This window comes from Podarcis muralis, chromosome 3 (assembly GCF_964188315.1).
Source record: "Podarcis muralis chromosome 3, rPodMur119.hap1.1, whole genome shotgun sequence".
Taxonomy (NCBI): domain Eukaryota; kingdom Metazoa; phylum Chordata; class Lepidosauria; order Squamata; family Lacertidae; genus Podarcis; species Podarcis muralis.
The window spans coordinates 108,919,333-108,944,186 of record NC_135657.1 but is presented as its reverse complement, the minus strand read 5'-3'; the positions used below and the strand labels follow the sequence as shown (position 1 = coordinate 108,944,186).

At 43.0% G+C, this 24,854-nt stretch overlaps 1 protein-coding gene across 2 annotated transcripts in view; it reads left to right on the top strand.

Moving 5' to 3' along the window:
- PLCB1 (phospholipase C beta 1) overlaps nucleotides 1–24,854 on the top strand; it is a 468,615-nt gene that overhangs the window by 359,838 nt on the left and 83,923 nt on the right. For both annotated transcript variants that reach the window (XM_028722210.2, XM_028722211.2), the window contains exons 16-23: nucleotides 2,980–3,076; nucleotides 6,773–6,857; nucleotides 8,939–9,063; nucleotides 10,440–10,594; nucleotides 14,340–14,504; nucleotides 16,943–17,042; nucleotides 19,324–19,428; nucleotides 20,505–20,614. In XM_028722210.2, the coding sequence (XP_028578043.2) occupies nucleotides 2,980–3,076; nucleotides 6,773–6,857; nucleotides 8,939–9,063; nucleotides 10,440–10,594; nucleotides 14,340–14,504; nucleotides 16,943–17,042; nucleotides 19,324–19,428; nucleotides 20,505–20,614 (942 nt within the window). The remainder of the gene's footprint in view (nucleotides 1–2,979; nucleotides 3,077–6,772; nucleotides 6,858–8,938; nucleotides 9,064–10,439; nucleotides 10,595–14,339; nucleotides 14,505–16,942; nucleotides 17,043–19,323; nucleotides 19,429–20,504; nucleotides 20,615–24,854) is intronic.

Below are 24,854 nucleotides of genomic sequence, written 5' to 3'. Positions count from 1 at the left end.
GCAGTGTTGTTGCTTTTTGCATTGTGTTGCCTTCAGTTTAAATGCACAAATGCTTTAGCCCGCTCCCTTTCAATACAACTCCTCAAAACTGGGGGTGCCTTCCACCACTGCCATGTTCACTCAGAAAGTACACCATGTCTCCTTTGCAGCTCAACCACAGTTTAAAGCAAGAAAGATTATATGTTATCCTAAAACAAACAAACAAACAAACCTCACATGAAACAAGAGCAACCAGAAAAGTTTGATTTTATATGGGGACCTTCAGTTCAGATTCCTTTGTCCTCATAGCATTTTCATGATGCTTGAAGCCATCTGCAGACAGCTTGCCTCTGTCACTTGTCAGGAGTAAAAAATCCACCTGGAGATTTCACCCCTTCCCCTCCAAAGAGGAAGGTGTTGCCTCTGCCACCATCCAGAGAATAAATAGCTGCAGGGGCCTTGCTCCCCCTTCTTTCCTTCCAGAAAGAATTCCAACAGCCATTTGCCCCGCAAATAAGAAAAGTAATAAACAAGCAGTTAACGAACGCTGTCATTTGCTGTGTGTGATACAGCCGTGGCAAGGAAAGGGCAGCCTGGATTCCACTACTGACCAGAGGCCCACAGGCTGTTTCGTAGCTGCTCCTTCTTCCATGCCATGAAGGAGATTCTGGCTAAACCCCAGGAACAACTTTCTGACAGTAAGAGCTATTTGATAATGAAACAGATTCCCTCGGGAGGTTGTGGATGTTCCGATGAGAGTCCATCAAGGCTGCGGACAGTGGGACTATTGTGGCGTCCAGTCCGCTTCCACTGTGCCAACCTGCTGCTCCCGGCTACATCAGAGTATCTTGCGCAGTGGTGTCCCTGTGTGGAAGGAATCTCAGCCATGCAGTAAAACTCTCATACAGCAGCTTCCTATTCTACGAAGCTTTATTGTACAGAAGCAAAACAACATCAGCCAGGAGAGAGCGAAGACATGAAGCCTCTCCTGTCGCAGCCAAAACAGAAAGTAAAAAACGTTCACATAACAAAGATGTGAACACCCCCCCAGTGACAGGACGTCATTTCCCTTGAGCTGTTAACCCTGCAAGCTCTGGGTATCCTCACAGTGGACTCCCCTTCCTTGGAGGTTTTTAAGCAGAGGTTGGATGGCCATCATTTGTCTTGGATGCTTTAGCTGAATTCCAGGGGGTTGGACTAGATGACCCTTGGGGTCCCTCCCAACTTTACGATGATGCACACCAGCAGCAAGAAATACATCTGGCCCCAAATGGACGCAGGTGCCTAATATTGGTCCTCACTTCTTTGTCCCGGCGTTATCAGACCGATTCTTTCCCCTCCAATCTACCGTATTTTTCCCTCTATAACACGCAGATTTTTTCTCCTATTAAGGAAGGGGAAATGTCTGTGCGTGTTATGGAGCGAATGTGTGGTCCCTGGAGCCAAAAAATCAGACAAAAATCAAATCGCGAGTCACGGAGAAGGGAAACCTGAAAAGAGGAAGCGGCTGCTTTCCTGCATTCTGCCTCAGGGTCTTACTGCCCACCCACCTCTGTTTCCTTGCTGTGTTTGCTCAAATGGAACAAAGAGCAGGGAAAGCCCCTCCCCTCCAGGCAAGCAGAGGGGAAAGCAGAGTTCTAATTCCTCTCTGTCCTTCTAATTCCTCTCTGTGCTCCGGTGCTGCGTCTAGGGACTAGCAGGCAACATGCAGGTGTGGGAGAGAGAGAGAGAGAGAGAGAGAGAGAGCGCTGGCTGGTTTGGGTGCTTGGGTGGGGGGAAACTTTTGCCTTTCTTTCCTCCCTCCCGTTAAATCCCTCTCCTGCATTCTTAGCCAGCTGCTTCTCTGCACACCCCTCTCATGCTCCTTTTCCCTTCTTTGTTTTTCCTTCCCTCCCCACTTAAAATGTGGTTACAAAGCATAGATCCACATGGATCCTCAGGATCTTTGCATTGGGTCACCCCAAATTCACCATCAGATCACATAGCATGTCCATGGCTACAGCCTGCCCCCCAAAAATCACACACCCACTGTTGCCTGGGGCTGCAATGGTGCAAAAATGTGGTTAAAAAGCATGGATCCTCATGGATCCTCAGGATCTTTGCATTGGGTCACCCCAAATTCACCATCAGATCACATAGCATGTCCGTGGCTACAGCCTGCCCCCCAAAAATCACGCACCCACTGTTGCCTGGGGCTGCAATGGTGCAAAAACGTGGTTAAAAAGCATGGATCCACATGGATCCTCAGGATCTTTGCATTGGATCACCCCAAATTCACCATCAGATCACATGTCTGTGGCCACAGCATGAAGCACAAAAATGATACATCCACTGTTTCATTCAGAATGTTTTTTCCCTTGTTTTCCTCCTCTAAAAACGATGTGCGTGTTATGGTCAGGTGCGTGTTACAGAGCGAAAAATACGGTATTTCCCTTGTTGGTGCCTTTCCTTTACGTTTGTACTCCTGAGTACATGAGTCTTATTTTCTGCAACAACCCAGCAGAGCTATGTGTTGAATTTTAATTGCTGCGAGCTGCTTAGGGAGACAAATTATGCCTGTAAAGCCCGTAAGAATAAAATAAATAGCTGGTTTACGTGGATTTCCTCATCATCCTAACTTGAGAGATGTTAGGAGGTTTGAAAGTCTTCTAATGACACCAAACGTTGTAGTTTGGGAATTTGTAGTAGAGATAGACAGCAGTAGCTCATTTTGCTCCCACAGAGGTTCAGTGCAACTGGATTTTGAATGACAAAATAGAGTGGTGTTCAGCTAATTCGTAGACCCTTTGAGATTCATGAACATGAGCAACTTAGGGCTACTAACTTGGGTCTGCTCTATGGAAACCTTAGTTGAACACCACCCATAGGCTATTAATGGATAATATCAGAGGCCCTTAAAAAGATTATCCATAGTTGCACCTCTTGGTAGTCTTTATGAAGTTAACTTGGGGCAGTGGATGCTTTGACAGAAATGTTGACCTTCGTCTGTCTCCGTTCTAGGGGACAGCTGGTAGCGAGGCCATGGCCACTGAGGAAATGTCAAACTTGGTGAACTACATACAGCCTGTGAAGTTTGAGTCGTTTGAAACATCTAAAAGTGAGTATGGAAAGTGTCACAGAACTACATTTCTCGTCAGATGTCACTAGGGCTAGGCAGGGTACCGATACATCGTCCAGCACCCGTTTGTAGACCACACATAAGAACCGTTTCAGAATAATTGAGCTGGCTATGTATTGCAAAGCACAGCCTTCAAAGCTCCAGGGGGCGGTATAATTGTAAGCCCCCTTGGCAGCTGACTGGCTGCCTTCCCTTTCAGCTCCCTTTCCCCTCCAATGGCAGAACAGTCTCACTCCCAGCCTGGGTGCCTTCCCTTAACCATGACGTCCTGATGCCAGAATTGCAACTGGGCTGCTTCTTTCTTCTCCATCTCTCTGTCTAAGGAGGAGTGGAAGGAGTTCACCCTCCAAACGCAAAGGCTCACCTGCCTCCGAGAGCAGGAGTCTGCAGTGCACATAGCACATACCTCTTAATCTTCATAACTTCTCCTTCACCTGATCTCCACCCTTCAACCATGCGATCGCCAATGACTGCTCCATTGCAGTGTTTAGCTGGTGACATATTGCAATGTTGAAAACCAGGTACAGTGGTACCTCGGGTTAAGTACTTAATTCGTTCCGGAGGTCCATTCTTAGCCTGAAACTGTTCTTAACCTGAAGCACCACTTTAGCTAATGGGGCCTCCTGCTGCCGCCGCGCCGCCGGAGCACGATTTCTGTTCTCATCCTGAAGCAAAGTTCTTAACCCAAGGTAATATTTCTGGGTTAGCGGAGTCTGTAACCTGAAGCGTATGTAACCTGAAGCGTATGTAACCCAAGGTACCACTGTATTGCCCAGCCCTAAATTCCACAGAATTTTTTTTAAGATTTAAAAAAGTCTGTTCAATTTCTGCAAGGGCAATGTAGCCAACAATAGTTTTGAGACTTAAAGATCTGTGAACCAGACAAGTGCTCAGTTACCTAAGCGTTTACTCAATAGGATAATAAAATGGTAGCTGGTTATGGAAGGAAGCACAACTTGGTTTCTTGATAGAGAATCAAGCTGGCTTTAACATTTGAATCAATAACATTTATTAGTAAGATGGAACAATTCAAAAACAAAAAAAATATGGTTCATATCAATGTCCTCTTAATTTGGAAGCAATCTGATTGCAAAAAGTTAATGGTACAATCAGTCAAAGCTAAGCACCTCCGAACCCCATTGATTGAAACAGGAAGGATTTAAATATGTGCTTAACTCTTCTTCTCCAATCAATGAGAAATAAAGTGTGTACCTGTGATAGGAATCCATAGCTGTCAACTTTTCCCTTTTCTTGTGAGGAATCCTATTCGGAATAAGGGAATTTCCCTTTAAAAAAAGGAAACAGCTATTGGATTCTGTCTTAAGTTTTTAAACGTAGAATTGTGCTAGAAGCAGGGGGTGGAATTCAAGGTCGTACCACGACAAACTTTCCATTTGTAAAAACATTTCGACCTGCCAGGTACAACAGTCTGCCCTCTGGGGTTCACAGGGGGGAGTGCCTTTGTGCAAGCAGAAGTCCTTACACAGGGCTTCCACTGACTGGTCTCCTTAGATGAGTCCCACCTGCAGTCTTTATTGCTTTGTAAATGCAATTTTCATTTACATGCATAACACAGTGCAGGAATGCAGAACTCGTCTTCTTGTGTACATTTCACTGTTGTTTTCCCTTCTGTTGTAAATTGCTTTGTTAGAAACTAATGGTCCATATTCATGACTGCCTGCTGCTTTTTGCTGAAGTGGCCTTGCTGGGAATGCACTTTGCAACATCTTGAGCAAACAAGCTGACGCCTTTTCCCTTACGTAGAGCAGAACCCCCTTCGAGAGAGCCTGTCCTGTTTCGCTTGGGTTTGACAGGCAATGGTGACCTCTGCTGCGGCCCTTTGAAAGGAAGTCTATAGCATTTGAATTTCAATGTTGCACACATGTTTCATAGGCACTGTGGGCAGAGCAGTTAAAAGTTGAAGATCTATGTTCAGCTTCTCTGCTTAGCAGTCTCAGACTACTTGCATTCCTGAAATCTATTTGCACTAGACGCAAACTGGTAATTGTTGGCCATAAATAGCAATGATTGAAGAAGCTCTTCGAACTCTGGACATTTTGCATTATTCAATTGTATGGTAGTCTCTAGTGTAAGTATGTGTCTGCAAAGGTTTCGTTGGGCTGTGTGGTGTCTATGTGCCTCCCATGCCAATCCCAGATTTCTACCGCTGCCCACACTAGAGATTTGCTCGAAGTCACCAAACCCAGTATGGATGATACCCTGACAAAAGTATATTCCAGTAGCATTCTGTATATACCAGCTGCCGTAGAAAGTTATACTTCATTCATTTCCTGAATTATTGAATGTATTCATAGGTCCCTTTTCCTGCCAAAAGGCAAAGCAGTATACAAGTTTAAATAAATAAATGAAATGAAAGTTTCTGATGCCTCATTTCACAGTAGGGTCTATGCCCCAAACTGGTGACTGAACCATCCCTTACTCCCCATAAAAACATTAGGTTTAAGCCTAAATAACGGGGTTACGATTGCAGCCTAAGGCTTAACATCCACATGAGAGAAATTTCAGTAGACGTCAGCATGACTTCTTTTTAAGTTAATAGGTTTGAGGATCAGGAGTTAAGTCTTTTCTGTCAATAATCTCAGTGTTATTCACATCAGTGAACTTTTTAAACTATTTGGCCAGCATTCAAATGCTGCTTTTACAGCAAAATGGGTATAATGTGCAACAGAAGTCTGGGCTTCTAGTCAAGAACCCTTGAAGGGGGAATATTTGGAAGTAAGAATTTGTGTCCGAATGGTGAAGCAAAGCTTTTCAAAGTGTTGACTCCATGCCACGAATGCCACATGATGCTCCACTTCTGGCATCAAAATATCATGACCTTGTAATGTGCTCCGTCAGTGCAAGGGTTTACACTAGCACAATGGAACTTGCCCCTCCCAGCATTGCCAGTGGTCAGCGTTGATTCCCTAACCCTGCCATAGAACAATAGCAAAATGGGACATAGGCGGCTGTGTGCATTTCTTTACTTGTGGAATCCTCCCAAAGGATGACAAATGACCAAGTAGAAAAACAATACACTTTGAAATTAAATGAATGAAAGCATTTGTGCGCATACATCAGTTATCCCCATTACCAATTTTCCTCTCATTCTGCAATGCTGGAAGCACTCTTTGTTGATTCTGTAGATGCTATGTGTCAGGGAACTGACATCAGAGACACGGGAGAAGGAGAGGGTCTCCGATTCTGCAGGTGAAGGTCCTAGCACAAGGGGGAGACTCAGCTTGGTGGAAGGGGAAGGAAATACGCGTAACACACGTAACACACGTCCAGGAGAGCAATGGGAAGAGGAGGTGGAAGGGCTCCGGGATTCTTCCCTGGAAGTCAGTGAAGAGAGCCCAGGCACTCCGCTACCCACGCCCACCCTGTGCAGGCGACTCCCGCGCAATGAGAGGCGGAGACGATTAGGTGTCAAACAGCTTTTATGCTGGCAGAGGTTTAAGAAATGCCCACAGACAGATTCTGCCAGTGACTGAGGCAGCCACACGGAGATGGGCTGTGCAGTCTGAAGGGTTTAACCAGGCAACCAAGCACCCAAACGGGGTCGGCTTACGCACGAGTAACTCCAAACCACTACACTATGGTATGAGATTTTACATATATTCAGTAGCATGAAAGTTACATCTCTTCACCTTTATTTTCTTTTTTAAATTGCAGAACGGAACAAGAGTTTTGAAATGTCTTCCTTTGTGGAAACCAAAGCACTCGAGCAACTCACGAAGTCTCCCGTCGAGTTTGTGGAGTATCTTTGACATTGATTGAGGGGGAAATAATGTAGCAACTTGGTCACAACTGAGCAAAGCAGTTGGTGAAAGGTTGATTTGGGCCAAAGGAGCAAGGTCTCCAGTTTTAAGCAGCCAGTCAGTGAAAATGAAAATATAAATTTCACACAAAATTAATTCCCATTCTTTTAGAAAGTGGAACTCATAAGACAAGTGGACCATATAAATAAATGGGGCTTCAGCTTCAAGTTGAATGTTTGCCATCTTGATTCCATCTTATTTTCTCCAGATTATTCTCTGTGTGAATAGCTTTCTCGTTGCTGTGTGGACAATAGATATTTGACCATGGGTCACTTTTTTTTTATTAATAATATTTATTACTTTTACAACGATTTAAACACTACAAAGAAAAACAAAAAAAACATTACAATACAAAGACACTACATAACACTAAAACATTAATCTAACAAGACAAAACAAAAACAATTTAAAAACACATCAAAAAAAAAAAAAAAGAGAGAGAGAGAGAGAATTCCAATATCTTATCTTTCTTTCACATATTTCCACGACCTCCTCACACCTCCCTTTTTGTATTCCACTTCTATTAATTATTCCAGCAATTCCTTTCCATCTTCCCGTTTTCTATCCTATAATTATCTTAACACATTTTGACCTTATTTTCCCTTTAATACTCTATTAATCTATTTGTACTTAATTCCTTATAACCTTTCTACTAAAGCCGTATCACTTCATTCCAACATTCTTCTAGCATTCCTTAATTTTACAATATTTCTGTAAATAGTCTTTAAACTTTTTCCAGTCTTCTTCCACCGACTCTTCTCCCTGGTCTCGGATTCTGCCAGTCATTTCCGCCAGTTCCATGTAGTCCATCAACTTCATCTGCCATTCTTCCCGGGTGGGTAAATCTTGTGTCTTCCACATGGGTCACTTTTTATGTTTGCGACTGTACTTGTATGTTGCTTCACTGGGCTAACTCAGTCAATAGAGCATGAGACTCTTAATCCCATGGTTGTGGGTTCAAGCCCCATGTTTGGCAAGAGACTTCTGCATTGCAGAGGGTTGGACTGGATGACCGCCATGGTCCCTTCCAACTCTGCAGTTCTATGATTCTAACAGCTAAACACTATGTAGTCCTAGGGGACTGCAATGCAATTCAGCTTCTACAGTTGCAGTGCATGTGATGCAGCAGAGCTGACACTTGTGTCACTGCTGCATAGGGCTGTGCAACCAATCTGTTAGACTCTTGAATCACTGATCAGATCAAATCAGAATGATCAGTGTCAATTTTGGGGAGATACAGATGAAATCAGTGAAGCTCAGTATCTGTACAGATTGAATTCCATTGACACGGAGTGGTCTGTTTAAACCTATAGCTCCAAACAGTCCCTCAGAAAACCAGACAGCATGTCACTAAAATGTTGCAATTTATTAATTACAATACCATATAAAGAAAATGGCAGGATGGGAGGAGGGGAGCTGGACTTTGCTTATTGAGAGCTCCAGGGCTAGAATCTCACTCAGCACTCTCAAATCACAGTGTTGGTGGAGACAAGGTGGAAACTAACACGATTGAGTACTCAATTGACTACAGAGTATTTTTGAAAATTATTTTCTTTTTTGATAAAGAAAAAGAGCTCACCAAAATTTAAATCTGGCTAGCCCAAAAATTCCAGGAGCTATCTGTAATTTTGCAGGGTTAATCCTTTCTTGAAGGGCTACCATGGACCTGTGGGGGGAAGTTTATGGTCTTTTTTTTGGTTTTCCAATGCAAGTGAGTGGGAAGATCTGTATTCACAGATTGTGATCCAGATCTGCGATATAGATCATATCAGACCAGGCACAAATTGATCCAGCCCAAACTGGGGTCTGACCCAAATTGCCAAATTTGGGCCCGAATTGGAGAGGGCTTTGCATAGCCCTACAACCTACAAGCTGATTGCCTTGTCTGTTGGGAGTGTGTCATGTGCCAGATGAATCAAATTATCAGTTATTGTAGTTAAGGTGTACAATATTTGTGTTTAACTCTTCAAGCCAGGTTAGCTTTTCCGGTTGTATTTTATCTTAACCACTCACAATTTAGGTATAACAAAATGCAGCTGAGCCGAATTTATCCAAAAGGAACACGTGTTGATTCCTCAAACTATATGCCTCAGCTCTTCTGGAATGCCGGCTGTCAAATGGTTGCTCTTAACTTCCAAACTGTAGGTAAGCAATTCACCCTACCACTTACTTTAGTTGTTGTGTATAGTTTCTGAAGAACTTGTCTAATTGGACTACTTTTTAAAGAGACACTAGTTTGTATCCAACGTTAATCAGACTAACCTAAGTTCTTTAATTTCAACGGGTCTCCTTTGAATAGAATTTAGCTGTATACAACCCACTAATTATAATTCCCTCTATGTCCTGGGAAAGGATATTAATTATGGTGGAATATTTGAGTAAGCAAATAGAATTAGCGTTGTGGATATGCACACTCAGAAATGGATTTTGGGGGGTGATCGTTCATGTGGTTCTCTTTCTTGAATTGCAATGCTAAAATCACAAGCAGCATAATGTACAGGTTCATCCATTTATGCAATTCAGCAATATATCTGTTGCTTTTGTGAAGGATTCCATTGCGGTCATTATGGAGCATGGTTGCGAAACCAGATTTTTTAAAAAGTCTGTAGTATTTGAGGTCAACCATCAAATGAAAACCCTTACTCCTCTGTGAAAATGACTGCTGATTTTGATGACATTTGGCAGCCCGTTCAGTAATTATAAATCAGTGGATGCTGCAACTGCATCCCAAGCAACTCACATTAACCTTTCCTTCACCATAGCAGCCAGCTATCTAGTAAAACAGATATTAACTGTATCCCCACCACTAAATGTCAATTGGACCAGAAGCAAGGACAACCAGTACTCCCCTGAAAAGAAGCATACCTTCCAAACATACAACTGTGATTTAAATAGAAACAATGGATATTTATGAAGAAGCTGAGAAATTAATTCCCATAAAAAGAATGATCATTTTTGTGCCTTGAAATTTCTTTTTCAGCTTCTTGAATAGGTAGTTTGTGTTTTGCTTCATGCAGAGCTGAAGGTAACGGGGACTTTAACGTTTTCCTAGTTTTCAGTTGCTAATGTAGACAAAAATGGACAAGAACAAAGAGCTCATTTCAACCAACGCAAACCATGGCAGCTTTGGCTATTGCCAGGCACATACCACAATGGGCAATATAAGGTGTAAAACCAGGAGATTAGTATTGTAGTCACAGTAATGTCTACAGTGGTAGTTGCCCTTTGGTGCTGCTATTGTTAGAACAGTCTACACATTATATATCCAATATTTATAGATGACCACGGTGTGGTTTTAAAAGTACTGTGAACAGGCCACGAAAGAAGCACAAAACAGCATATGTGGAATGAGTTTATATATATATATATATAAAAGAATTCAGTACTATAGTAATCATGTGCATATAAAGAGGAAGGGAGACCTCTAGTGGAATTTCAGGATTCTTCTTTTGTAAATGTGCTAGAGAAACTTCTGCGTCTGACCTGTCCCATGAAACGTTCTATTTTTTTTTGTCACTTAGATTTGTCTATGCAAATAAATATGGGAATGTATGAATATAATGGCAAAAGTGGGTACAGACTAAAACCAGAATTTATGAGAAGACCAGACAAGCACTTTGATCCGTTTAGCGAAGGTATCGTAGACGGAATAGTAGCAAACACCTTGTCCGTGAAGGTATGTATGCAGTCGCTAATGGAATAATTGTCACAATGGTGTGGCTGTTGAATGTTCAGCACCAGAATGACTTCTTGTGCCATGATTCATACTTGGGTTCAAATTCCCAAGTTAAGAAATGCATATGTGCTGCATCAGTTGTGAAGGCAATATATTTTCTTTTAATATTCATTGGAGTCAGTGACCAGGGAAAATGATGATGATGATGATGATGATGATGATGATGATGATGATGATGATGATTAATGTATTTATACCTCGCCCATCTGGCTGGGTTTCCCCATTCCCATGCATGTTAAACAGGAAACCAGCAGGAGGAAAAGTGAGCTGATGCACCACTTGAAAGCGAAGTCAAGTGACAGCTTCACTACAATACTCATCTGATAGTTTGACATGTGAGGATAATGGTGTTAAGACACATGTCACCTGCCGGGAGAGATATGACAAATGAAGTAGCATCTATCCCCACTTAGGTCCTGCTGTCATTAGCGGTTGCAATAATAATATTAATAATAATGGTCCACTTGAGCTGGTCTTCTGGCAAAGGGTGCCCAAACTCTTGGGACTTCCTAAGGAAATTTACCCTAAAGAATAATGGTGGGGTACCCAGCCTGCCAAGGAAATCGGCCCTGAGTGCTCACTGGAAGGACAGATCCTGAAGCTGAGGCTCCAATACTTTGGCCACCTCATGAGAAGACAAGACTCCCTGGAAAAGACCCTGATGTTGGGAAAGATGGAGGGCACAAGGAGAAGGGGACGACAGAGGACGAGATGGTTGGATAGTGTTCGCGAAGCTACCAGCATTAGTTTGACCAAACTGTGGGAGGCAGTGGAAGACAGGAGTGCCTGGCGTGCTCTGGTCCATGGGCTCACGAAGAGTCAGACATGACTAAACAACTAAACAACAACCACCCAGCCTGCCCCCTGTTGGAACATGCCTGGGGGGCACATGCAGCCCCCGGAATGAGACAGACCTCTCCGGGAGTCTTCCTGATGAAGCACAGCCCGGGACGTTCACAAATCAGTCCCGGTGCGCACCAACGACACATATACAAAGACATGTGCACACTCACTCAGCAGAGTATAGCAGAAACGATCATGGAGCATGAGTGTTGCATTCTAAGTGATTTATTAAGTAATATATACAGGACAAAGCAATCATGGCGTCCTCTCACATCTTCTCTGAGAGTGGGAGAGAGAAAGAAAAGTACAAAAGTACAGTACAGTGGAAGAGAGAAAAGACTGATTTCTGTTCTCACACTTTCCAAATCTAGAAAGTAAACACTGACATGTGATGTAACAATCACACGTCCAGCAACGGAGGAGTGAAATGCTAACACAGACACACAGACACAAACACCCACACACCCACACACACACCAATAAGGCTGAATTCTTTCCCCAAGCAAGGGTGCCGCTGTGACTGGAAATTAAAGCAAATGTGACAAAAGAAGGAATCTTTATGGGAATAGCGAAAGACCATCTCAGCCAGTCTGGTATGACATTCAGGAAAAAGCATATTTTCCAGCCCTAGAACCAATGGCCATCATATGCCTATTGAGAGTTTAGGGTGAACAAGCGCACCCAAAACCCCAAACTGGTGGAGGAGAGAAGGGCACTATCAGATATGAAGCCACACTGGAGGCGGGACAGAGTAGGAAAGTATTCAGTCCGTGCAGAAATGGCAAAACTTACTGGAAAAATAAGAAATCAAGATAACAGACTTTTTATAAAAGAATGGAAATGGTTTATCGTATATTTGCAAATAAACTGTAAACAGATAATAACATTGGCAGGATTATTGTAATAAACTGCTGTTTTATAACAGTATATATTTAAAGTAGATGAATAAATGAGTAAATTAAGTTACCAATTTGGATGTGCAGACAATATTAAAAATAAATTTAAGGAACCGCAGAAAGAGGGGGAAGGAAGTCGAGTTTTGAAACATTAAAATGATTGTGAAATTATTGAAATGTTTTAAACTGAAAATCATAACTAAAATAATAATTAAGAAAAGGGAAAGTATTCACTCCAGTCTCCTTCCAGTTTAAGCCTGCCCTAAGGTCTGTCCTGGGTGCACATAGCAAAATATGGTGACCTGTAGCCCCATTTCCCCATCTCCAACCCCACTCCCTTATCAGAATGGCCGCAAATAAGCCATAAACTAAGTTGTAGGGGCTGCGATCTGCAGAGAAACCATCATGGTGGCCTTTTACGAATTGGTAATTTGAAGTGATGGGAGCATTTTCGAAACATTTATCCTCTACTGTGTCTCCCTATCCAACGAAGCAAAGTATTGTGATTATAGTAAATGGTATGAGTGGAGGCCATGAAACTGAGAAAATGGTTAGCATAAATGAAGCAAATTGGCCACGCTTCAATTTAGTTATGTGTGTTGGGACTGCAAGCACAGAAGAATAAGAAAGCAGTAATTTTTCAGAGATACGTATATAGCACAAATTCTGGCCCTTGTCCAGAAAGAAATACGCCCACGGTTTTATACCATTTATCAGCCAGCTCCACAGAATATGCTAGCAGAATTTCAAATAAGTTGGAGCCCCATTTTGGATTTTGGCACGAAATCCAGCTTGTGTTCTGCTTTTAAGCAGGTTTTGTGCCAAGCCCCAAACTCTATGCTGGTTTAAAGAGCTCAGCCTGTAGAGCACAAGACTCTTAATCTTGAGGTCATGGGTTCGAGACCCACAAAAGATTCCTGCATTGCAGTGGCTTTAACTAGATGACCTTTGTGGTCCCTTTCAACTCTAAAACTTTCATTTTATTATGAAGTACACACATACAATATTGGGTTGACAAGCAAAATAGTGTAACAAAACTTCTAATTTCTCCTGTTGTCAGATAATCTTGTAGAAAATAATTTATATCGCAGAGAAAAGGTACGAAACTGTAAACTAAAAAACCAGCACAAGTATTCAGTTTACTCAAATTAATAATAATAATAATAATAATAATAATAATAATGAAGGCCTTGGAGTCCAAACCAACTTAGAAAAAAATAAAAGCATGGAGACTTAAAAAAAAAAAGTTAAGTGTTTATTTCTTATTCTCAACTAGAGTTGATTGGTTGTGGGGATGTTTTTCCTTTTTACGATGAAAAATGTGAGGGAAATCTTAGGTTTTCAATTCTCTTCCCCTCACATTAACCGTCTGCTGTTCTGCTGCAGCCTCACTCCCTAAGTACCATTACAAGTCTCTCTCTTTTTAGAAAAAGGATAATATTGTGACATTTGTGCATGCACAGTCCAGTTTGAACAGATTTGTTCTTGAGCGGCAGCTCGTTTCAGAGGTTTATACAGACTTATAATGCATTGCTTTCTGTTGTTAGTTCATAATGCCAGCAGCCCCCAAGTGCTTAACTTCAGGAGCACCTGGGCCACCAGGCATGTTCACAGCCCAGCTGGGATTGCGTAAAGGTGCCCATTGTATAAACCGCTACCTCCATGTTGCAGGGTAGCGCTGGTGTGGTGAGTTTATGGCTGGCGTGACTGATGCTGTTGCAGCAGTCCAAAAGGCATTAACACAGTCCCATGAAACACAGTGGCCTTAGGTGCCACTTCAATATAAACAGCATCTTCATGCAAACCAAAGTGTGGATCAGCCGTCCCCCAGCACCCGCTGTCTGGCTATATTAGATTCACAATCGAGGCTTTAGTTTTTAGAGACATTCCAGTCTACTGGGTCTTCTGCCACACTGCCACTGAATGCCTAAACCTTGCATTTCTAGATCATTTCTGGGCAGTTGCTGTCGGACAAAAAAGTTGGGACCTACGTAGAAGTGGACATGTTTGGTCTGCCGGTGGACACAAGGCGAAAAGCTCTCAAGACCAAGCCGTCTCAAGGCAACGCAGTGAATCCTGTATGGGAAGAAGAGGCCATCGTGTTTAAGAAAGTAGGTTTGTCGTTCTTGTTTCCTCTACTGAAAAAAGCTTTATAGTATTATTGGTTGCTGGTCTTCAATTCAGAAAATTAATTGGGGGGGGGCAGGTGAAATCCTGTTTGCCCCAGTCCTGTTCCATTTGAGTCAGTGCCTGAGAGTCGGTGCCTGCTAGACCTGGGCAATATTATGATTCACAATCTGAAACCAATATGACGTTCAAACCGCAATATCGGTTTCAGCGTATATTGGTTTCACAACGTACCTCACTACTGTCTGCCTGCTTGCACTGCCAGTGGCTGGGAAGCCATGATGTATCGCCAGCTCAAATTGCCTTGATCAGCTGAGAGGCAGGCATTTTAAGGAAGCCCGCTTGTCAGCTGATCGATTCACCCCAACCTCTGGCTCATGCACAACTGCCCACGCCTCAACAGAACACTATAATGGAGCGCCGCCCCCATCTCTGGCTTGCCCAAGCCTAAGGCAGGGGGAACACCTTGCTTAAACTGCTCCGCTGAGGGTTGAGCCAGGGTGCCCGCCTGTCAGTTGATCAAGCCCCCATAGAGCTCCAGCTTGCGGGAACCAGAGTGATATGGGGGCTTGCTCTGGCTCGCACATGCAGCAGTGGTCTGGAGTAGGGCTGGGCAATTTTGGACATTGCGATATATCAGTACATCATGATCTTCAGCTGATGATATATCACAATGTTGAAAACCAGGTAACGCCCAACCCTAGTGCCAACTCTGCCATCACCTCCTCTTCCTCAAGAGGGAGACTCCACCGTCGTCCACAGGGGAAGAGCCTTAGTTTGCCTGTGTGTAAATAGTGAGAAACCACTGTCACCACCAAGTGTTTCCAGTGTTGATTGCCATACCCCCTTCACTCTACATCTTGCAAGGACAATGCCCTTGTGATAACCATGGGCAAGCAACATCCTACATGAAAGTCAAAGCCACACAGGCTGGGAGTGCTTCAGCTAAAGAATACTTGGGGAAGAATAAAAGATCTCATAAGCATTTAGTGGCTCAGCATGCGGGTAACACTAAGCCAAACCATATCATTTTCAAGTGTTTGGAGAAATATATATATATATGTCATCCTTACAGCATCCCTGCTAAGCAGGCATGTATAACCATCCTCATATTGCAGATCGGAGGGGGGTGCAGAGGTTGAGGTTGCCTGCAGCTCAGCGAATAAGCTGGCTGAGATGAAGTAGCAATGGCTTGGATCACAGCTCATTGCCATAGCCCAGAGCTTTCCAAACTGTGTGTCGCGACACATTAGTGTGTCAGCTGCAGTGTGTAAGTTTGTTCCGTTAATGCTCCCTGCACTCCTCCCAGGGCTGGAAAGGGGTTAGTTTAACCTCCGGGTTGCTGGTAAAACTAAATTACTATGTCGTGAAATGATGCAGGTCTAAAAAGTGTGTCACCAACATGAAAAGTTTGGAAAGCTCTGCCTTAGCTACCGCATTGGGTAATAGAGATGGGGAAAGTGCCCTCTGAGAAGGCAAATATGTCCTGCCCCATCCCCCAGAAATCCTAAAAGTAATTCTGGAGAGACAATATATAATTTTTAGGTGCTACATAGGGAAAGAAAAACTTGCCACATCTCTTTTTTTCTAATAATAAAAGGGATTATGGAGGAAGAATGAAAACCCTTAGCAAACAACATGCTTAATCTAATTGTATAAGTTTATGGTGGATTATTTGTCAAAGCAAACAAGTGTTGAGATTTGACCTGAAAAGCAAGATCCTCTTGCAGCTGTGTAAAATAAAACGAACAGTCCAATTGTGAGAACTATCCCATCTTGTAAACATTGCCCACCTGCTCTCAAAATTGGTCAGGCTCCCCGCCCCCAACCAAATGTGTCATATGAAACTCTAGGGCACATACTTCTGTGGTGTATTGGTGTGTGACAGGGGGAGGGTGCCTATGGAACCCAGAATTTGGAATCAATGGATTCTACCCTCTACCTATCTCCAGTTCTACAATATCTAGAAGCAGTCAGCTGTAAGGTTTCCAAGATCCTGTATGTCATCAATTGAGGCTGAAATTCTGGAAAGGGAGCAGCTTGATCAAAGCGTAGCCAGATGGACTGTGATATATGTGCTTGCCTAGTTAGGAGGACTACTATGACATCACATCTGTTGCTAAGAGACTCAGAGAAAGATAAATATATGGTGATGGCAAGAGTGTGTGACAGGTAGCAATGTCCTGGTCACCAGCTCTTTCTGGTATTTAAGAAGTGAGTTGAGATCTGCAGATCATGCTATTTCAACTATCATGTGTAATCAGCTGCGTATTCACCCAGGAATGAACTGTTGCAGCACTGCAAACAATGTAAGATTACTACCAATGTTAACTTGCTGAACAGTGTGTTTCAGTATTCCTGCTTTGTGCACAAGGTGTGCCAGAAAACATTAAATACTTTCCCCCAAAATATATATTTTTAGGTTGTTCTGCCTTCCCTGGCGTGTCTGAGGATAGCAGCCTATGAAGAAGGAGGGAAATTCATTGGTCATCGGATATTGCCGGTATCAGCAATTCGACCAGGTAGGACAATCTGGGCTTCTTTTTCACTTTATTTATTGTTTAATCTCTGAACCACTCTTCTCCAGTTATGATTCCAGGACAGTTTACAACATAGATATCCACACATTCAAACAAACAAACAAAAATATCAAGCTAACAGTCAAAACCAAGACCAAAAACTAAATTAATAGTACCACAGAAGAATATAAATCTGTTTAAAGCTGACTATCAAATCAGTTCATCCAATTGCCTGAGTGAATCGGTATGGTTTCAACTAGCGCTGAAAGCCAGAAAAGAGTGGCACCAGCTGTACCTCCCAGGGAAGGGGGTTCTATGAATAGGGTGCCACTACAGTGAAGGCCCTATCTTGTGTCTCACTGTGCTAGGGGTTCTACTCAGTGGGAGGACATCAAGAACTTAATACAGCGGCAATATGATACAGGGAGAGGTGCCCCTTCAGATATTTCTGCCACAATGCATTTGGAGTTTTATAATTTAGCATTAATGCCATGAATTGAGCTCAGTGCAAATCCTGTAGAATTTGTGTTGAATGATTCCCATTGGCTATGCTGCTCAGCATTCTGGCAGCTGCATTCTGCATTGATTGAAGCGCTTGAATCATCTCTAATGGTGGCCACATATAGAGAGTGGTACAGTAGTCTAATTGGGAGGTTACCAGATCGTGGACCACCACTGTGGCTACACTGCATCAGTTCAGGAACAGACATAGTTAGGAGATAGACACTTTTGTGCTGCTGCTGCTGGTGGTGCTTCTTGAGCCTCCAGTGACAGCACTGGATCAAGGAGTGCTGACCCCCCAAGCAACACACCTGCTCCTTCAGGTAGAGTGTAAACCCATCCAGAACAAACTACCTACCCAATTGCACCTTTGAATGAGGAAATGAGCCAAATGAACTAAGAGGGCAGATGCTCTGTGTACCCTGAAAGCTGAACTATGAGGACTCTAGTGTGCCAGGTTTTTTCAAGCTTATTGCAGCTTGAGAGCCCAGCTTCGACAGTATCAACCATAGACCATAGAACTGGAGATTTGCTCATTGAGTCCAGCCCCCTTCAATGCTCACTTTCCATCCTTCCTCATCTCCCTGCCTGTTCCTTTACCCTCTTCCTCTATATACTGTTCTTACTGAAGATGCCAGCAAACATCACCAGCTCTGGGCATAGACCATGGAAGCTCACTGCAGGCTACCTTAGAAGAGAGGAGGTATTAACAAGCTGCAAAATGTTGGACTAGATGACTCTTGGGGCACCTTCCAACCCTGAACTTCTATGATTATATGATTCCCAGCGCCCTCTGCTGTCCCTCCCAGCCCTCCCAAGAACATATTCTGCCTCCGTTTCCCTGCCCTTCCTTTCCAAGTTGTGGTGAGACCGGCAGAAAAGGCACACAAAGAGTTTAGAAAAGGGGAGCCTCTCCCTCTTTTCCTCCTTCTCCTAGGTAGCACACTAATAAAGCAAATCCCAGGGGCTAATTGGGGGTGACTTATCTCCAGGGCTGATAAAGTCCCATCGTTTTGCTTCTCAACAATCTGTAAACCAACATGACTTTGGTTAGAAGAAGGGAAAGGGAGGGAACACTCTGTTTCAAACACCTCGTCCATTCCTGCTGCTAGTCTTGCTCATGCCCCCAATTTAAAACAGGGAGAGATTAGGGGCTCTCGGTCATGCCTGGTTCTTACCAAATGACTTGTAATAGACCAATAATGCTGTTAAAATATAGTCAGGATTTTAGCAGAGAAACTGATGACTTGCCTCCAAGAATCCCATATACTCTTCTTCCGTGACACAAAAAGAGTGTTTCTTTATTTTTAGCATACTGAAAATCTGCAAGCAGGTATAGCCAAGGCACTAACACTGTCTTTAGTATTCTATTGCATAAACGTAGATCCCAAGGGAAGCTCCAAAACTGGTCCCTAAGGAAGCAGACTATTTTCTGAGAGTCCCAGGTGTGTGCTGAAGTGTTTCAGTCATTCCAACAGTAAACATTTGCCATAATTTTTTCGAGGGTTTCTTCACAACTCTTGTTTTCAGTGGAGGCCATACCTGTTTCTACATACATTGCCTAAGAGGAGAAGTTCTGCATCAAATATTACATGCACTCCCTGCCTTCCACAGTTAGAGCATCTGTGATAATGAAGCATGTCAGGGAAATTGCTAAGGAGTGGGATGCTATGTTTAGGGACCTTGGCTCATTTCCAGCACCTCATGAGTCACCTTGATGCCTATTACACTGCAGTGGTCAATTATAAAAATTCTGTTGGCCTTGTCCTGCTTTCTTTTCTAGGCTATCACTATATCTGCCTGAGGAATGAAAGGAATCAGCCCTTGACACTGCCAGCCATATTTGTATACATAGAGGTTAAAGATTACGTACCTGATACTTATGCAGGTAACTATGTGTGTGTTGTTGTTGCTTTGAAATTATATAAAGTTCATACACTAATCAGCAGTAACAAGCTGTATTAACATCCAGTAGCTATCAAGCCGCAGGTGGCGCTGTGGTCTAAACCACTGAGCCTAAGGCTTGCTGATCGGAAGGTCAGCGGTTTGAATCCCTGCGAGGGGGTGAGCTCCCGTTGCTCGGTCCCAGCTCCTGCCAACCTAGCAGTTCGAAAGCACGTCAAAGTGCAAGTAGATAAATAGGTACCACTCTGGCAGGAAGGTAAACGGTGTTTCCATGCACCTCTATGGTTTTCGCCATGCTGGCCACATGACCCAGAAAAACTGTCTGCGGACAAACGTCAGCTCCCAGGGCCAGTAAAGCAAGATGAGTGCTGCAACCCCAGAGTCGTTTGTGACTGGACTTAACTGTCAGGGGTCCTTTACCTTTTAGCTATCAAGAAGTTGTAATGTGTGTTCTAATAAGTTGCTGTCCATCATCCAACATGATGTACAGTTACCGCTGTAATTGTCAATGATTCCACACAGTGTTCTCTAGTTCCATAGTGGTGCCTTTCCTTTTTACTGATGTAGTCTATTTTAAAACAGAAAGTTGATGACGATCAGACTGGGCAGATCTGAGTACAAATGCCAGAGCAAATGGAGAATCTGGAAGAGTTCTTCGCAAGTTGTGTTCTCTGTGCCTTAATTCTTTATCTTTAAAGAGGCTATATAATATTAATAGCACTCCATCTCTCATAATCAGTTCTATGGATATATTTTAGTCTACCATGTGTCACTTGTGAATTTAGGCTGCAAGGGTATGCACACTTACTTGAGAGTCAGTCTCATTGTATAGATTTGTCCTGTCAGTGTGGGGGAAGATAATAAAATACAGCCAACTGTTGTTGTTTTTCTTCAAGGAAAACTTGAATGACTCTAGTCTATGTTGATTTCTTATTAGAAAAATCAAAGAACAGCCTTAAGATTGTTAAATGATTATTTCATCTCTGTAAAACAGATAGATAAATATAGCCCTTTGAAACCAAATCAAAGTTTGATTCTAAATTACTGTTTCATTTCCAGATGTTATTGAGGCATTATCCAACCCTATCAGATATGTGAATTTAATGGAGCAGAGAGCAAATCAGTTGGCAGCGCTGACTCTGGAGGATGAAGAAGAAGTCAGGAAAGAGGTGAGAATTTGGGCTTGAAGGAATATAGCAGAGGGATTGCTTTGATGATGCATTGCAGATAGCACAATCCCCTCAGGAAATGGAAAAGGGAGTTTGGCTGTGGTAGGTCTGCCATGATTCAGTCTCCACACCCACCCTCCACTCGCCCTGCCATTAATGCCAAATCCGTTCACACAAATCTGGGACTATCTAGATTTACACGGCCCAGCCCATCTGATTCGCAATACAGTGGTACCTCGTGTTAAGTATTTAATTCGTTCCGGAGGTCCATTATTAACCTGAAACTGTTCTTAACCTGAAGCACCACTTTAGCTAATGGGGCCTCCTGCTGCCGCTGCAGCACTGGAGCACGATTTCTGTTCTCATCCTGAAGCAAAGTTCTTAACCTGAGGTACTATTTCTGGCTTAGCGGAGTCTGTAACCTGAAGCGCATGTAACCTGAAGCGTATGTAACCTGAGGTACCACTGTACTGTATTCTTGATAAGGAAAACAACCTAGGCTCATTCAAAATTATTTATTGACTGAATAATGGATGTTTATCTGAACAATATATTCTGGTTTTGTTGCCCAATTTTTGTCCCCTTTTCATTTCACATCTGCTTTTTGCAAATGTCACAGTATCACAACAAAAATAAACGTAGCAAAAAGACCATGGACTAAAGAGGAGAAAGACATTCCAGGTAGCAGAAGGTTTGGTTCAGCTTGGCCACTTTGCAGTTTTCCTCAAGCATGTTTGCGATATGGTGATAGATTTGTGGTTGTCTGAAAGCCTGATCTATGCTAAGATTTCACATTCAAGTAAACCGTCCTTCTGATTGTATGCAAGTCCCTAGCTTAGTGCCTTAAGTGCACTAAAATGCCTGATAAATCTGCTGTGTGGCCTAAGATGCAGTTGTATTTCAGTGCCAGGTGAGGGATCCCTCTGCAAACAATTCCTCTGTCTTTGAAACAGCTGCATGTCAGCAGCAGATGAGAAAGACTTGTATAAGCATCTTCTCCACATGCGCACGCACAAAGGAGCTGCATTTTGGACCCAGGCAGAATGATATTTGTAATAAATAACCACAGAGATGGATGCATCTCTTCATCAGCTAAGTAATTGTTGTATTTCTACCCCAAGGTGGCTGCTATAAAATAATGAAATACAGATACAAGCCTCTATCCTCTCTGATACATCCCTACCACCTCACAGGTCCTATTAAGTCATTGTAGCTGTTCTCCTTTCATCCATCTCACTTTCCTGAAGGTTAGCCGTTGGCTGATCCATCGGTGAGCTGTGTGCTGTGTTTATCCCTTCCTATAAGTCTCTTCAGTGTCAATGGGCAGAAAGGGAGGAGTCAAAATCCCCAGACTAGTTTTGGGTGAGCTGCTGCCCAAAGACAGTTCAGTGTTCCATTCCCCAGCTTCATGTTTATTAATCCTCTCTCCTTCAGGTCACAGGTTTTCTCATAGTGCAAGGGCAGAAAGGAATGGGCTGGACTGAGCAGCAGCTAGAGGCTGATCAATATCAATTTCTTTTTAGGAGTGTATATGGCAGCCTCCCCCCAGCCTTGGTGCCCTCCATATGTTGTAGGACTCCCAACGACCACCAACCTAGCCAGCATGGCCAATGTTTATTTTTTTTAAAATAATATTTATTAAGAATTTCCAGAAAAAATTAACAACCCAACAAAGAGAACCACAAGAAAAACAACAGCGAACAAACATCAAAAAATCCCAATAGAAAAACACCCAAGAAAAAGAAAAATACAACAAAAAAGTTTAGTATAAAAAGAACACTCTTTCATTTTGATAGCTTTCAATACCTTATTCTCATTTACTTCCACCCGCCTTCCCTTCTTGTATTCCAATTTAAAAATTAGTTCAGCAAGATCATTAACTATTCATCTTAAGCCTTTGTCCTTCTCTTTATAATCTATTTATCTTAACCACTTTAAACCCCTTCATTTCATTTTCAATGCCCTCAGCATTCATAAATTTTACAATGTTTTTGTAGATAGACTTTAAACTTCTTCCAGTCCTCTTCCACCTGCTCCTCTCCTTGATCTCGGATTCTGCCGGTCATTTCAGCCAGTTCCATATAGTCTATTACTTGCATCTGCCATTCTTCCAGAGTGGGTAGATCTTGCGTCTTCCAATGTTTTGCAATAAGTATTCTTGCTGCTGCTGTAGCACAGCATGGCCAATGTTTAGGTATGACGTGAGCAGTATGCACCAGGAAGACTGTTAATAGTAGCTGCTCCCTAGCCTTAGAAACTGGTCAAGATCAGGTGAAGGAGCCTTATTTGCCAGACAGCTTTCATTTCAAAAGAGTGGAATAAGTTGTGTGTCTAGACCCCGCAACCCCCCCCCCTCGTAAAGAAGACACCAGGACACAGATATTATGTTAATGTTATTGGGCAAATTTTGGCCACAACTTTATTGATTACAGACTGTGAGCGTTATTGACTTAGGCATTGAATGAACCCAACTATATCTGACTCCTGCCCGATGTGCAGGAAGTCTGGTAAGGGTAAACCTCCAGAAAGGGGAGCCTCATCGATGCAGATCGACTCAAGCTCCCCCAGATGTTCCCATCAGGGTCGAGCCAAAGAGGGGTTCCTCCAGCTCGCGCCAAAGCTTAAATTGCCCCGGCCATGCCCCCCCAGCCACCGGATTGGTCGACTAGGCGATGACATGGCCAGGATCCCCTGGGCAACGCGGGACTTCGTCCTCTGCCCCCGGAGGAGAGTGGGTGGCCACGTGGTCTACCACAACTCCTCCTCATGGTAAAGTGGAGTGGACCTCCAAGATTGCTAACCCAGTAGCAGCAATCTTATTCTGCCGTTTGTTTTTGAGAGGCAACACCATTGGAAACAATTAGATTATAAATATGTCCAGGAAAGTAAGCAGCTTGCAAACGTAAGCAAGTAGAGGGAGCAAACATAAAGCCTTCTTGCCTCTCACTGCGTGCCAGAGATGGGTAAGGGATATACAGTAATGTTCAGAGCCTGGTTCTGTAGCTTCTGAAGAGTTAAACTGGTGCAGTGAAAAATTCATTTGTAGTATGCAGTGTTCATGGGTGGGAATATTGAGCAAGTTTTCAGCGTAATGTATTTGTGCTATAATCTTTTAAACTCTTCCCCCCACTGCTGAACCTGTAACACATTTTTGAAATGTTGAAGTGTTTTAGGGAGAGAACTCACGCGCCCTCCAAATCAATTTATTACCGAAGCTGCCTGAGAAACTAATCCAGTGAGGTACCATGGCAACAGGTGCTCCCTACATACATTTGTGCATTGCTGCCTAACGGCACTCTCAGACTGTGCGCCTTCATAGCTGCTCCATTTGTGCAATGGGGTTCGGTGATGCATTTTGATGACTGCGGCCACTAGTGTAGCTACTGTTGAGATGATTTGTGTGTAGTAAAAAAAGAATAAGCTCTAAACATGGGCATTGAGTGCTGGCGAGGAAGGCAAGGTTGTGGGGAATGCCTAAGCAGGTTGTGCGATGCAAGCACATTCATCTGAGCATGCAGCAAGGATAGAGGTACTGCTTACATAGGCTTATCTGTTGAACATAACTATGGGTGAGCTCTCCTGGGGACAATTCATGTGTCTTGGGGGTGAATTAGTAATCAGACTTCTGGGACATTAATCTGGGTTGAACAGAGCAGTAATTTTTTTTCATGTTCGGTTCACTGGTGGTGACTGGTGTGTTCTGTTAGATTATATTTATATCTACATAGTACAATGTTATTAATCAGTGGTATACTGAGACCTACATGCAGAAATAATATTTCCAGTGCTTGCTGGAGGGTATAGACCTTGTTTTCTGGGAATGGAAATATAAAATAGGAGCATACGTCATTCAAGAAAGACCAAGATCCAAGATACCCCAATAAGTGTTTTTATTGCAGCACCCCACCGTTAGGGCTAAACATGACTTATCATTTGCATACATTTAAGTGGGGTCTATGCAGGTGTATATAGAAATATTTAAATACTGGTTTATTCCTAAAAGTTGTAATAGTACTGCAGTGTACTGTTTAGTGCAGTGTGAGATTTCCATTATTAATTCTAGGCTTTTGTTTTTGCAAAAGACTATTTTTTTCTGGTAAGTAATCAAAGGAGCTGAAAATAGTAATGGCAGCTATTTCTTAAGAGCACTAGAGGTATTTTGTAAGTTCTTTCTGAAAGGTAGATTAGGGTCACTTTGTGCCAGGTACGGTACAAACTCCCCCAGCAAGCTTGCAATATG